This window comes from Notothenia coriiceps, unplaced genomic scaffold, assembly GCF_000735185.1.
Source record: "Notothenia coriiceps isolate Sejong01 unplaced genomic scaffold, NC01 NC01_scaffold00000339, whole genome shotgun sequence".
Lineage (NCBI taxonomy): Eukaryota > Metazoa > Chordata > Actinopteri > Perciformes > Nototheniidae > Notothenia > Notothenia coriiceps.
The window spans coordinates 16,025,682-16,039,889 of record NW_011333040.1 but is presented as its reverse complement, the minus strand read 5'-3'; the positions used below and the strand labels follow the sequence as shown (position 1 = coordinate 16,039,889).

The 14,208-nt window shown below is 38.9% G+C and overlaps 2 protein-coding genes across 2 annotated transcripts; one reads left to right on the top strand and one right to left on the bottom strand.

The window, feature by feature from the left end:
• Positions 1 to 768: 768 nt before the first annotated feature.
• Positions 769 to 7,390, bottom strand: ca7 (carbonic anhydrase VII). Its single transcript, XM_010772942.1, has 7 exons — positions 7,233 to 7,390; positions 6,429 to 6,626; positions 4,601 to 4,719; positions 4,266 to 4,361; positions 4,056 to 4,118; positions 3,789 to 3,944; positions 769 to 2,089 (listed from the first exon to the last, which is right to left on the bottom strand). Exons 1-7 carry the CDS (start codon positions 7,267 to 7,269, stop codon positions 1,970 to 1,972), a joined length of 789 nt encoding a protein of 262 aa, XP_010771244.1. The 5' UTR covers positions 7,270 to 7,390; the 3' UTR covers positions 769 to 1,969.
• Positions 7,391 to 8,681: 1,291 nt separating this feature from the next.
• nae1 (nedd8 activating enzyme E1 subunit 1) lies at positions 8,682 to 13,967 on the top strand. The gene is made up of 20 exons (XM_010772952.1): positions 8,682 to 8,769; positions 9,217 to 9,320; positions 9,437 to 9,497; positions 9,601 to 9,631; positions 9,814 to 9,885; positions 10,171 to 10,250; positions 10,564 to 10,673; positions 10,956 to 11,065; positions 11,162 to 11,224; positions 11,336 to 11,399; positions 11,502 to 11,593; positions 11,730 to 11,789; positions 11,922 to 12,055; positions 12,172 to 12,247; positions 12,465 to 12,504; positions 12,711 to 12,797; positions 12,915 to 13,007; positions 13,177 to 13,291; positions 13,382 to 13,431; positions 13,524 to 13,967. The coding sequence occupies exons 1-20, from the start codon at positions 8,720 to 8,722 to the stop codon at positions 13,631 to 13,633; spliced, it is 1,602 nt and encodes a 533-aa protein (XP_010771254.1). The 5' UTR covers positions 8,682 to 8,719; the 3' UTR covers positions 13,634 to 13,967.
• The last annotated feature ends 241 nt before the right edge of the window (positions 13,968 to 14,208 follow it).

The window sequence follows — 14,208 nt, the reverse complement described above, 5'->3', positions numbered from 1 at the left end:
TCTATGTGTCTCTGGGAGAACAGAGGCACGTTTCTTCTACCTTCTTTAAGATGGTCTTTGTCAGCTGGAAGGTTGATAATGAATTTATCTATTCCAGTTCACTATTGGGTTGGGTAGTTTATATAAATAAGGACATTTGTTCTTTTTTAAATAACCAAGACAGAAACACATGTATAGTGCCAAACGGATGTAATGGCTCCCTCAAGATTGCAGCTTTATACCATAGGTATTTGCGACATGATTACTGGCTAATATTTAACACTTTACCTTGCTGAATTTAAAGGGCCAAATATAACTGGCTCAATGGACACAGTTGGTAAATAATTGACTGTGATCACAACCTGTGTTCCTTCTCTAATTCCTCCAGGCTACAGTTTGGTTATTAATTACCTTAGCACCAGCACTGCTGCCTCTGATCAGGGAGAGGGAGTTTAAACATTTGCTTGAATGTCTCCTCCGTCCAAACACCTGTTTTACATAGAAGGTATAAGGTTCAGTTAGAGCGCTCTAAACAAGAAAGATGAACTATGCTCTTTGGTGAGAAGGTAAACTATCAACTGTATTTAATGAATGCAAATGTCTGCTTGAACTTTGCCTACAACCCCCGCATTAAGCCATGTCTTATAAAACATCAAAAACACAACAGTTTATGTTTGGAAGCGGAAGCAAATATCCCAAATGATCAAATGCAGGAAGATTCTTAATATTGTAAATGTCAAGTCTAATAATCTGGCTTTAAATGTGATGAAAAATAGCTGTTAAACAAAGTCACTTTGAAATGTTATTATTTAATTCAGCAAACATCACAAATGAATGCATTACAAAAATATTCAAACCACCCATAAATGAATGGTCTTTCACACAAACACATAACAATCATAACTGAGGTGTCATTCCCCATATGTGCGTTTTGTTGTAGGTTTATCCCTGCCATACCTCTGCATTAGTGTAATCCAAGCCCATCTAAATAAGGAACAGCATTACACAAAGCTGCCATAACTCTCCTCAGTGAGACACCAGGGCTTCTGTCACACATTTACAGTTCATACTAGACTCTACATGCGTTTCTCTGAAAAAAGGGCAGCTTCAGAGATGAACTGCTGACAGTGTGCATCACCTCCTGCATAGAAGAAACGTCAGACCAGACAATGCAACACATCAAGTGGTTCAATACAGTGTAACATCTCAGAGTTTGATTGAAATATTGAATTCATTGGCTTCCTGTTTAGAGCTGCGTGAATGGGAAACAAGAGTGAACACTGCTTTTTGTCAAATCTGAAGAGCCCGCTAAAAATAATAAATCCTCCTGCTGGGGGGTGTAACCCAGTCTGATAAGCTTTAAAAAGGACCTGAGACTTTCATGCTCGATGTCATGGTCAACAGAGCAAATGCTGCGTTAATCCAATCCCACCTCCAGTTAAGATTGTTGGACTGAGGGATGTACGTCCACAAGGACGGGGAATCCATCAGCAGTAGGCTGGATCAACGCAGGGATCAGTTAAGAGGCCAGGGCTGTGAATCTGCAGGTAGCAGAGAGGTGCAATAGCAGTCTGCGAACAGAAACACACGGCACGGGTATACAGACTAACTAGTTACATAATAGCACCCAACAAAGCTCATCTTGCTGTGGAGGTAGTGCATATCCAACCTTTGAATCTTCATTAACATACAGCTTATAGTGATTTCATCTTTGTCAATAACAAACTTGCAGAGTTTTAGAAAAGTTAATATATTATTTGATTTCTACTTAACATCCCTTTAATTTTCCTTACATCATTCAAAAACGGATTCCTCCCTCTGCCATTGAAGAGTCTGCATCTCAATGTGCTGGCAGTGATCAGAATTACTTTTCTGTACAAAGTAATGCAGAAATCTTCAGGTCAAGCTACCATGAGGTAAAAAAGTACAATCACATTAATGCATTCATTGTTGTCTAAAACAGCCTTTGTTGTCTACCACTTTGGACGGGTTAATTGGAGGAACGCACAGTCCTGCCTTTGAGAAGCTGGGGAGGCCTGAAGTTGTTTTCCATGCGTGTCCTCTCATCCTCTTCCTCTCCAGTGAACACAAGCGTTCGAAACTTGCCCAGCTGCATCGGCAGAGAAAGATAGATATACCGGTAGTTAATATTTTTGCAAGGAAATCAATTGGTTTAACAAGTTCTGTGCACAACGTTTGATCAACACTAGACAATGTAAAAACTAGATGAATAAGACCAGTGATGTTCTTTATGTTATTGCAACAAATCCAACAATACATTTATCCCTCCCTGAATACTTTGTTACCTTGTGCTGCTGTGTGACGCACTGATGTGTTTGATCGTTTCTGAAAAATACTGGAGCTCTATGACAGAAATGTAAGAAGCTATGTTAAGATCTGGCTGCAGGCGATGCTTTTAGTAAGATTTAGTAGTAAATCAATTGTTGTTGTATTCTTTTTGTTCCTTTTGTTTACAAGGAATATATTATATAATACTAACTACGGTAATTTCACTTCCAAAATGTGAATCTACCTTCACTTTACTGTAATGTTCTTGTTATTTCCCCATTAGCGCCATGTCCATAATAACCGGGTAATGAAAAACAAAATAATATCCTGTTATAAAAAAGGGCTTTTCCCTGCTGGGTCTGCTTGCAAGCATTTCTCAATTAAAGCCCAGAACACATCCAGTCATCCATCCATCATGATAATCAGCTGGAGGGGATCAAAGGCTTGAGGCCTGCAGACACAGGCTGTGAGGTTAGTTGCCTAGCTTACTTCTCACCCCCAGCCATGCGACACACATTGGTTTACAGACAAATCGTTCATGCCTACACCCGTGGTGCCGCTGCCATTAAACTCCTGATTACTTGTGTTTAGTCCTGGAGTTAAAAAAAATTGGAACCGGACTAGAAAAGATCAAAGTGTGTGAGCATAATCCAGAGGCTGGCAGCAGTCGCCACATGGGGACCTGGAGGGCATGTGCTGCAGGCATCCTGTTAGTCAGCTTAACTTGTCAAACCTGGGGTTACCAGACCTACATTTTCTGATTCCACTCAGTGCCAAGAGGGGTGGATAAAAACAAGTTAACCCCAAACACGGCATCCCCATGACTGATGCTCACTATTGTTGTTGCCTCTAAACATAGCATCGTACGTAGACCAAACATTACATTTTTTTAGATGATGCAAACCCTACCACCACATCCCCCCCCCATCATTACTCACACCTAACATACTGATCCAGTGATGCTTAACTTTGATGGGACAACAATGGAGGCAGTGGATACTTAAAGTCTAGTAGAGCATGGTCTAACATCCTGCAGGCCAGGAAACATGGATGTCACAACTGACTGATCAACTGAAACAATAGCTTGAGCTTCACTGAATTACAAAAGAAACATACAATATCTGGGTATACATACAGTATGTGAAGCTGTGTTACTTACAAATCTAAAAACATTAATTCAACCCTTTTATTTAATATGTTAGTATACTCACCCTTTAAAGGATTTCTGATTCTGACACAGAGAGTAAATACTACTTGGGTGCAGATCATTTGCTCAAACAGATGACTGAAAGCAATCAGAAATATTGTACAGGTGAACATAACCTTTGAGGCAGTGATGGTGGTGATCGAGTTGTACTAAACAAAAACATAGATCTAGTGCCCAAGGTGTTTCCAACTACAGGATTTGGACTTATTGCTGTGCTTCATTATGTTGGAGAATAAATACTCAACAGTGTTCTAGGTGTTGGAAGCTTGTCATGTATTGTGGTCAAAGGAACATTTCTGCGACCCACACCCACCTGCTTTTCAGACACTATCATGGGCTCTTTGACCACAATCCAGATGACGCTCTCGTGCAGAGGGGGTGTGGTCAGGGATCCCAGGTAGGTCCAGTAGTGGAGGCTGCTGGGCAGGAGGCACTTGGGGTTGAAACCTTTGAAATCTGTAACACTGCCCTGAAACAGGAATATGAAAAGACAACAGATTTATATTACTGCAGTAATGGTGACAGCAGCATTAACCACATGAATATTACAGGTAATAAAACCTAGCTGAAATCTACTGACCTTAAACTTCACCGTGTACAGAGCGTCTGTTATCATGTGAAGCCATCTGTGTTCGTCACCTGTCTTGCGTAACAGAGAAGATTGCGGTTGGATTTTGATTTTTGAATATAAATATCTTTAGATCTCTTAACTATAGCAAATGTTAATTTCAAAGCTGACAAACACTTAAATTCACATAAAATGTGATCGCAATCAAGAGGAATATCTTACTTCTAAAAAGATGCCCAGCACAGCGAGGCCGTCAGGAGCTGATGCTGCCTCGCCAAACGTCTTGAACTTGACTGCATTCCAGTGCACTAAATGAAGCTGGAGTGGGGAAACAGGAAGAAAGGAAGAAAGACACAAAAAAACATTAACCAGCCTTTATTGTAAAAAAAAATACTAAATCAAGTCGCATGGTATTTCTTAGCATGAAAAGCTGTATTTAGATTTTATTTTCTAGCATAAGATGTTACCAAATAAACCTAATGACACACCTTTGCTAAATCTGTCTTTGTGTGTTTTGCTAATTAGACACCGACACTCTGAAGTATCCTGACACTGACCTCAGAAGCATAACTGTTTCCTTCAACAGTGTGCTCAGAGCCATGGCAGCCCTTTCCACCCCAGTGGAAGTGAAACTGTTTCAGCCTGTAGGGGTTGTCAAGAGGGCCTCCCTGGATGACTGTAGAAGATGACATGTAAACAAAAATAACAATGAAAACACACACAATCCTTCTATCCATGGGTTTTAGAAAGAGTTTTCTGTGAGCAGCATCATCCAAACAGCTTGGTACAACTGCAGGAAGAGTTAACCCGGCAAAACCTACAGTAATTTATTCAATTTCTAACTCAAGGCTGAGACATGACATGAGCACCGTCAACAGAGAGTCCGCCTGCTTTACAAAAAAAACCATCATTAGAGCTCAGTGGCACAATCTTCAGTTCGAGACACAAATAGAGGGTGCTATTCTAAATAAAGAAACATTACATCTACTTTTAGCTTGGTTGAGCTATTCATTGTGGACCATGGATGAATAGATGTATGTCTTAGTGATATTTAGCACATTAGAAGGATAGTGAAGACTGTGTTAGAACCTATGGCTTGCACTGCTGGGTTTGAAGAACAGCAGTGTAGTCTGACTGTTATTCATTGTGATGCTGCTGACATCCTTCTGACAAACAGGCCACACCAGTGCAGGTCAGATTAGTGAGGCATGAAATGGCACAAAGAGCAAAACACTTATCTGGCACATCTTACAGTATAGATGTAGGATAACCAAAAGAACTCTGATCTGCTATAAGGCAATGTGCTTACTGAACAAATGTGATGGTAATGGGTCTGAAGAATCCTTATCTAGAATATGAGGCGATCAGTAGATTGTCGCATAAAAATAAATTATGTTCAGGTCGTTACAGATGGAAGTAATGTTGTAAGCCCAAAACTTGGTAATATGTACATTAATACATGAGGGAAGAAAGGCATTTATTATAATTACATTATTCAGAGCCATGTTTTTTAGATCATAATACGATATTTTGTTAAACCCTTTAATAACTTCATTGTGCATTGGGCACCACTAATCTATATAATTAATTTGTTCTTGTGACACAATACAAGTCGTGTGTGAATGTATGCATGTGTACAGCCAGACCAAACCACACATGGCAAACTGACAACAGCAGGTTTAAGGGATTTGTGCACCTTGTTCAAACTGTGGAGAAGTGCTGAGGAAGTGCATTAGTTTTCCTCTCCTCTTACATTAATGACTTTCGATGATAGCTTCTTGCTTGCTCTGTGGAAACCGTCTGAGCCAAACAGCCCTGCGTCTCTGAGCTTATCATTCATGCTAATGACAGGGTGGTTAACATGGATCCACCCAGTGATAAAAGCCAATCGGGTCATAATAACCACTGAGATCACCTGATGTTATTACATCTCTTGTCCAGCAGACAGAAGCTCATACAGTTAACTGCTGCCTGCATATCCCTGCAGCATAATCAGGGGTTTATTTCTAACCTTTGATTATGGTCAGTTATTCACATGGTTTGCACTTTTTCTTAAAATGAAGGCAATCCCTCCTTTTAAACTTATGTTTATTGAGGGTCATCTTTTAGCACAGATTTCCTTTGCAGGTGGCAGAAAACAGAGATCAGATAAAACCTGAACTGTGATCTCAGTCAATAATTTCAACGCAATCATTAAATGTTTTCAAAAAGGCAAGAAATATAAATACACCTTTCTGCTTGTGTTCTTTTCCCCCACATCTAAACCAAGATTCCACACATTTTAACACCTTGATTTTGATTGTAGCAGGGATTCTGCTTTCTTTGATTAAAAGATTCAGGGTTAAATGATATGTAAACTTATAAAAGAATACCAAATTAGTTCACCTGAACGGTCATCCGAGTCCTCAAACTCTACCACAACAGAGTTTCCGTTGTTGGCAATATTAATGGAGGTGCAACGATCGTAGTTCAGGACAATGGGACTCAGGTTGGGGTCATGTCGAGCTTGATGAGGGAGGATGTCTATGGGAGACTGCCGGTCCCCATCAGCAACGGGGTAGTTTTTGTTCCATGCAGAAGGTCCTTGATATAAAAGAAGATAATTAGAAATCAACAGAACATACTTCAATTACACCTTCAGTTTTCATTTCTAGGATGATGACCATAAGGCTACTTTAAAAATAAAAATAAACAGTTTTCACTGTGTCCATACAAAAAAAAGGATGGAATTATTTCGAAAGCATAGTAATAATATGCATTTCTAATTATACACAGCTCATTGAATTTAAGTTACACCAATAATTGAACAAGGTCTGTTTACAAACAACAACTAATAGGTGGGGATTTGCATAAAATAAAGACCAAAGTATTCAAAAGGGAAAACAGATCTCAAATCTCATCCTGTCACTGCAACACAATACGTCTTGAACTGTCCATTACACTGATCCAACGCAATGAACTCTAGAGCCCAGAGCAAATCGGGTGTAAAGTCAGGTGTAGGTCACAGCAGCAGGCATCCCTTTAAGCATGAGGCTAATCTCGCATTAACAACGTAAGCGTTCCACGTTAGAAACACGCAATGCTACTCGACGCAACACTACAAATGTGTAGGCTAGTGTAGAATAGTAGGTTACATGCCTCCACTGTGGATGGGAAGCAGTAGGGAGCATGGATGATATGAGATCTTACCGTCATCTTTTCCATATCCCCATTGATTCCCTGTCATTGTGCCTGTAGTGGACTCGGGTCTGAGCGAGCCGTCGGTGTGTGACTCTCGCACTCCGCTGCGCACGTGGAGGACGGACACGGATTTCAAGCAAAGCAAACAAGCTATTGATGAAGTTTAGGTGGGGGCCGAACGGGAAGGGAAATTATCCCTTTCTTGGCACGCCCCTTCACGCCCACGCCCACATACACATACACACACACACACACACACACACACACGCACGCACACACACACACACACACACACACACACACACACACAGACACTTAAACACCCGTCTGTGGTTTTAAAGCTTATTTTGTCTAAAGTCACTGCAGTCAGTCTTTTTCGGATTTAACGACTTCAGTAAGATATGATTACAACATTATTATATTGCATAATGTATTTTGCTCTACTAAAAATGTAACTGATGATAGCATATCATGTTAGACTGGTATGACCAATGTTTATTGTAATTCTCTGCTAATTACACACCATTCTCAATATACCCTAGGCATCAAAGCAAGTTTTGTTTGTCATCCACTTGTAGGTGTTAAGGTCCTGTACATGACCAAATTCTGCTTTAAAATTACTTTTAATTACATCCAAACGTAGCCTATTTGGTCTTCGTTGTTTTTGGTCTGGTTTCAATATTGTATAGGCCTAATCTTAAATTCTGTAATAAAATTTTAAATCATATGTTTTCCATTTTTATGGTAAACATTACGAATAAGACGGTGACCATGGAATAATGTATTGATTAGTTGATTGTGGAAATTATTCTACTCCTATAGGGGTGCATATTGTGGAATTATTATTTTAAACATATTGTAAGATATAACATCACACTGTTACCTAGGGGTATTGCTTTGCAACAGTGGCAATACAAAGTGTGAAGAGTGCAAATAAGGTGCAAATCCAAATTATATTGGGTTCAATTCCAAAATGATCTTAACAGCAAATGGATCATACAATTATTAACAGGTTAATGTCAGGATCAGGCTTGGTGTGCAAATGAGATTATTCATTTATGTTACACATGGATAGGCTACATTCATATCTGGATATTTTAAATTAAAACATCCATATATCATTGCTGCTTTGGTTTCCACTAGTGTCCACAAAGTCCCCACCATCTTTTGTGTGAGATGCCCCTTCTTTGTTATGCGTTATGCCCGTTATGCCCCTTCCTCTCAGGGAGTCTGCAGACCCCGCTGCCTCCAACACGTTTCACTTTATATTGATCATATTAACTCACAGAAAGGTAGTTTATCCTACTGTATTATCAACACAATATCTAAAGAACAATTTAACAATACCTTCCTTATGTCAATTCAAGTCGGTCTCCTATAGGGGAAGCATTTGTGTGGAAAGTGCGCATCCGAATTGTCACACGAGTATTTTTTTTCGTCGAATCTGTCAATGAGGAAGTTAAAATACGTCTATAAGCGTCTGTCATTTGAAAGCGATGGCAGCCACCAAAGCTTCCAAAGAACAGAAATACGACAGACAACTCAGGTACGTTTAAATATATACTGCACATTTCACAAAGAATATTATTTTAGCTAATTGTTTTTTAAATTTTCTTCTGAGAGGTGCTATCGGATGCACCGGTGAGGCTGGAGTGCTAAAGTGAGCTAGCTGTATGAAAACAGTATCTCTGTGCTAACATTAGCTATGGCTAATGGCTAATGTTATGATAGGGAATGGAATCCATTCCCTATCATAACATTAGCCATTAGGCATACGCATGAGTCTCTGTTTGGTGTTTGCTTGTCAATCAAAAGGCCAGCTTGTCTAATGACAGCTGCTGACTTTATATATGTAATGTGTTTGATGGTTTATCAAGTGTAACTGTATGCTAGTGAATGCTATTGAAGCTCTTGTAGCTAAGCCATTCTTGCACAGTGGCTTGAGGAATCATTGTTTCACTAGGTGGCAACACATGTCCATGTTATTTTTCAGACTGTGGGGTGACCATGGTCAGGAGTCACTGGAGAATGCACATGTTTGTCTCATCAACGCCACTGCAACTGGGACAGAGATACTGAAGAACCTAGTGCTTCCAGGTAAAACACATGTGGCTCTGTGCTAATGCTGCAGGTGCTGATCATAGACTGTGCAGTATATATATAAAAGTGATAATAATAATCCCCCTTATTTAATTAATGTATCTCTCTGTCAGGTATTGGAGCATTCACCATAGTCGATGGACACACTGTTTCGGGAGAAGATGTTGGAAACAAGTAAGACAGCAGTTGTTTTGGTTTTGTAAATGTATCTACACTTGAATTAGTGTGTTATATTTGCACGTTTGTTCATACTTGATCTTTCGATTTTGTCTTTCAGCTTTTTCCTCACCAACAACAGCATTGGAAAGGTATATTTGTTCCCAAAATCAAAGAATGTATGTTTTGTGAACATATGCAAGTGCACAAGCAAGCACACCATCTCCTCCTTACATCTGCATCTTTCCTCCTACTTTTCATATTAAATAAACGTATCAAGTAGGAAATGTTAAATGTATTTGTATGAGCCCTGACCTTAGTTTTTATGTTGCAGAATCGAGCACAGGCTGCCACTGAGCTGCTACAAGAACTAAACACTGATGTCTCTGGAAACTTTGTCGAGGAGGTTTGTCGTTTTCAAAGTTTTAACATGATGCCATATACGTTTTAACAGTGTTAATTTTTAAGTAAGAATTGATATCAAACTTCTTTTATACCATCTTCATAATAATAATAAATATACATTTCACACATAAACCAGTGGACATACAACCAAGGGCTACTTCCATACCACTATAAAAGAAGCATGCAAATGTCGTTACATTTAAGTGTAAAATATTAAATGTAATAATCAGTATTATTGTTCTGACAGTGACAGCGATCTTTCTTGTATTTTCTGTCACTCCTGCAGAGTCCAGACAAGCTTCTGGACAATGATCCTGAGTTTTTCCACAGGTTCAGCATAGTTATCGGTGTCCAGTTGCCAGAAAGGTATGAGATGGTTAATGTTTACACTCACATTTCACTTTAACAAAATAGTTAATGATTAATTATTAAGGAACTTATAGTGTCCTAACTAGAATTATTATTTTTTTGTGTAAATATCTAAACTTTGTGCAGTCCATAAAAGATGAAATGACAAAGTTAATGTAATTTACAAAGGGATTTATAGCTTTAAAAAAAAAAATAAGATATGTTTTATATTTCATTATTTATATGTTGTTTTAGGTAAACTGTCTTTATCGCCTTGATTGGTCATTATTTTATTTTGTAAAGTTGTAAAAGGCTATCTTAAATCCAACAGCACATGTTTGAGGCTGGGCTCAGTTCTGTGGAGCGCCTCGGTACCTTTCCTCGTCTGTAAGAGCTATGGCCTGATTGGCTACATGCGACTCGTCGTGCAGGAGCATACAGGTTAGCATTCTACTTTTTCTTATTATGACATTTTAACACATTTTAAAAGTAACCTTTCAGTTCACATTGAAGAATGAACACTTTAAATTACCAAAGCAGCACTTTGGTAAATAACATGTCATGCATTTCCCTCTATAGTCATGACTCATGGTTATTTACATGAGATTATTGACATCCTGTCTGCCTGGAGCCACACTTTTTGTTACATGGTCTTTTCACCGTTGTTCATGGTTTATATGTAAACTGTAAAAATATATTGACATTTTCTTGCCTCCTTTTCAGTGATTGAATCCCACCCGGACAATGCCTTGGAGGACCTCCGGTTATTCAAGCCTTTTCCTGAATTCAAGAGCCACATTGAGTCCTACGACCTTGACAGCATGGACAAGAAGGTGTGTACTTCAGCACATTTAAACTGATGAACATATAAGCTATGCCAGCTTTACACAACTGATGTACTTCTTTCTCTTTTTTTACTGAATCTGCAGGATCACAGTCACACACCGTGGGTTATCATCATTGCTAAGCACCTAGAGAAATGGCTGAGTGAGGTACATTACAGTGTCTGTGGCCTCCCCAATGCAAAAGTGTCTGACAAATTAATCACTGCTGTTGTTGGGTTGTTTTACGATAATAATAAACCAATAGTTTTGTCATTGTAGCACGACTGTCAGGCACCGAAGAACTACAAGGAGAAAGACGCCTTCAGACAGTTCATTCGAGAAGGTATCTGAGGCCCTCTGTATTGTGTAAAACTGTCAGTTCAGTAACTTTGGTGTTTCAACTTATCTACGACTTTTATTTTAGACATTTTGTTTGTGCCTTTAGGGATCCTGAAGAAAGAGAATGGTGTCCCAGAGGACGAAGAAAACTTTGAAGAAGCTATTAAGAATGTGAATACTGCTTTAAATCCAACCAAGGTACCAGACCCCAAATACTCCTAGGTTATAAGAGTTATCTTGTTTAACATGTTTCCTCCTTTGAACCCCAAGTCTTTATGTTTTCTATAGTATGACATGTACCTGTGAGGTCTGATTACACTCCTTGTTTCTGCAGACTCCTAGTGCTGTTGAAGACCTCTTCAATAGTGAGCAGTGTAACAACATCACATCACAGGTAAGAACTTTTTTATTTCTGAGACCTTTTCTCTGAAAGGACACATGGATATATCATAGTCATTCCCTAGTAGTAATTCATGCTTTTTTTTTAAAAGTGTGGTGTGTGTATTGTTTTGTTTGTGTTTACCAGTCCCCGTCCTTCTGGGTGATGCTCAGAGCTGTAAAGGAGTTTGTCCTTAAAGAAGGCAATGGAAGCCTTCCTGTACGGGGAAGCATCCCAGATATGATCGCAGACTCTCAGAAGTTCATCAACCTCCAAAATGTGTAAGTCTGCTACTCAGAAAACCTCTGATCCCCTGATCCACATCTGGTTTATGCCTCTTTCTCACAGTAATTATGTGGATTTGTGTTAATGTTTATTTTTGTGTTTTTGATTTCAGTTACAGGGAAAAGGCCTTGCAGGATGCAGCAGCTGTTTGTAAGCACGTAGAAAGCCTATTGCAGTCTATAGGAAAGGTAGGTTATAAACCCACGTAGTCAGTACTGGAGTTAGTCATGACTTTATTTGGGTCCTAAATCCATTTTTAAGTTTGTGCTCAAAATAAATGTCTGATAGGTCCCAAGTAATAACAAGCTTTACCAGGTTTAGCCCTGAAATACTGAATATATGGATGAAAATGCTGCTACTTACATTACATTGTAATTCAAATTGTATTACTTTTATTTGTACCAGCCACCAGAGAGCATCTTGGAAAAGGACATCAAACTGTTCTGTAAGTATTATGACGGATACATACTTTTCTGACTTCATATGTTTTCATGTCTCCTATTATGGAAATATTAAGATTTGTACTGCTGTCACAGAGTGTTGTTCCTTCTCGATTTTAAGAAAACTGCAAACAGGTGGAACAAAATATACACTTTTTGCTGCACCTACAATGCGTTTATTGCTAACTGTTCAATTTGTGTTGGTGTCTAGGTAAGAACTCATCATTTCTGAGGGTGGTGCGCTGCAGATCTCTGGCTGAAGAATATAGTGTGGATTCAGTAAATAAAGATGAAATCAGTAAGCTGGAGATTAAACTGTTCAGCTTTGTTTATGTCTTGTTTTTGAGTTTGTACAATATTATCTTCTGTTAAGCGTGAAGAATATTTGCCCGTTAACATAAATGTGTGTCCTCAGCCTCAAGCATGGACAATCCAGATAGCGAGATGGTCTTCTACCTCATGCTGCGCGCTGTAGATCGCTTCTATCAGCAGCACTCCCGCTACCCAGGTACGACCAAGGATCATACAGATTTTGAAGAAGATGTTAAAGATCTTCATGTTTCTGCCTTGACACTGCACAAACTCAAAGACTTCATAGTCTGGAATTATGACAATATTTCCTCTTGATGCAACATTTTTTTGTCTTGTTTATTTTCCCCCCATGTTTCTCTTCCCAGGAGTTTATAACTACCAGGTGGAAGATGACATCAGCAAACTGAAGCTCTGTGTGAACAGCCTCCTGCAGGAGTACAGCCTCAACGTCAACATTAAAGATGATTACATCCATGAGTTGTAAGTGATGTCCAGTTTACTGATGAAGTGATTGTAAAAGACTGTATCAAATTTATAATCAAGCTTTTTTTTTTTTCTTTAAACCTGCAGCTGTCGATATGGTGCAGCAGAGCCACACACAGTCGCTGCATTTTTAGGAGGTAATATTTTCGTCCTTAAAATAAATTCTAACCTACAGAGTGCTAACAAATCAAAGATGTTTATTTCATCTTCTTTAATGGTGTTTCTTTAGGATCTGCTGCTCAAGAGGCCATCAAGATCATCAGCCACCAGTTTGTGCCCTTCAACAACACTTTCATTTACAATGCCATGTCACAGACCTCCGCTACCTTACAGTTGTGAATACAGAAACTGATCCAGAAAACAGAACCAGATCAAAAGAAGCACTTACCAACTTGCTTTATTCAATCTAAACTGAAATATTGCATTTTATATCAAATTTGAATAGGATTACTGCTCAAATGTATGCACTAAAATCGAAAAATGCTTCTAATGTTAAAGGTTCTTTTAAAAAGTATCGACTATAAAGCCTCGCCTTCTTTGTTTGTGAAGGGGTAGACATCAGGATGGCACCTACAGAGGATTTCTTCAAACGTTTTTTGTGGCAGACCTCATCAAACAAAGCTGGAAACTCAACATTAAAGGATGATTATACAATATAGCAGCACTTTCTAAACTGTAGTCTCAACGGCCTCTTATTGTATTGTGTTTTGAACAAGGTGGAAGATTTTTGGTTAAAATAAAAAGTGTTGTATATAGTATTTCACTCTCATGCATTGATATAAAACATTGAATAATTGCCCTATACTGCACTTGTTTATTCTTATTACAAAGGTAGAGTTGACAAATTCAGCAGACATGACTTGATCAAAAATGTCCTTTGCTTATCCGCCGGTTTTCGGCTTCACCTTAGGTCA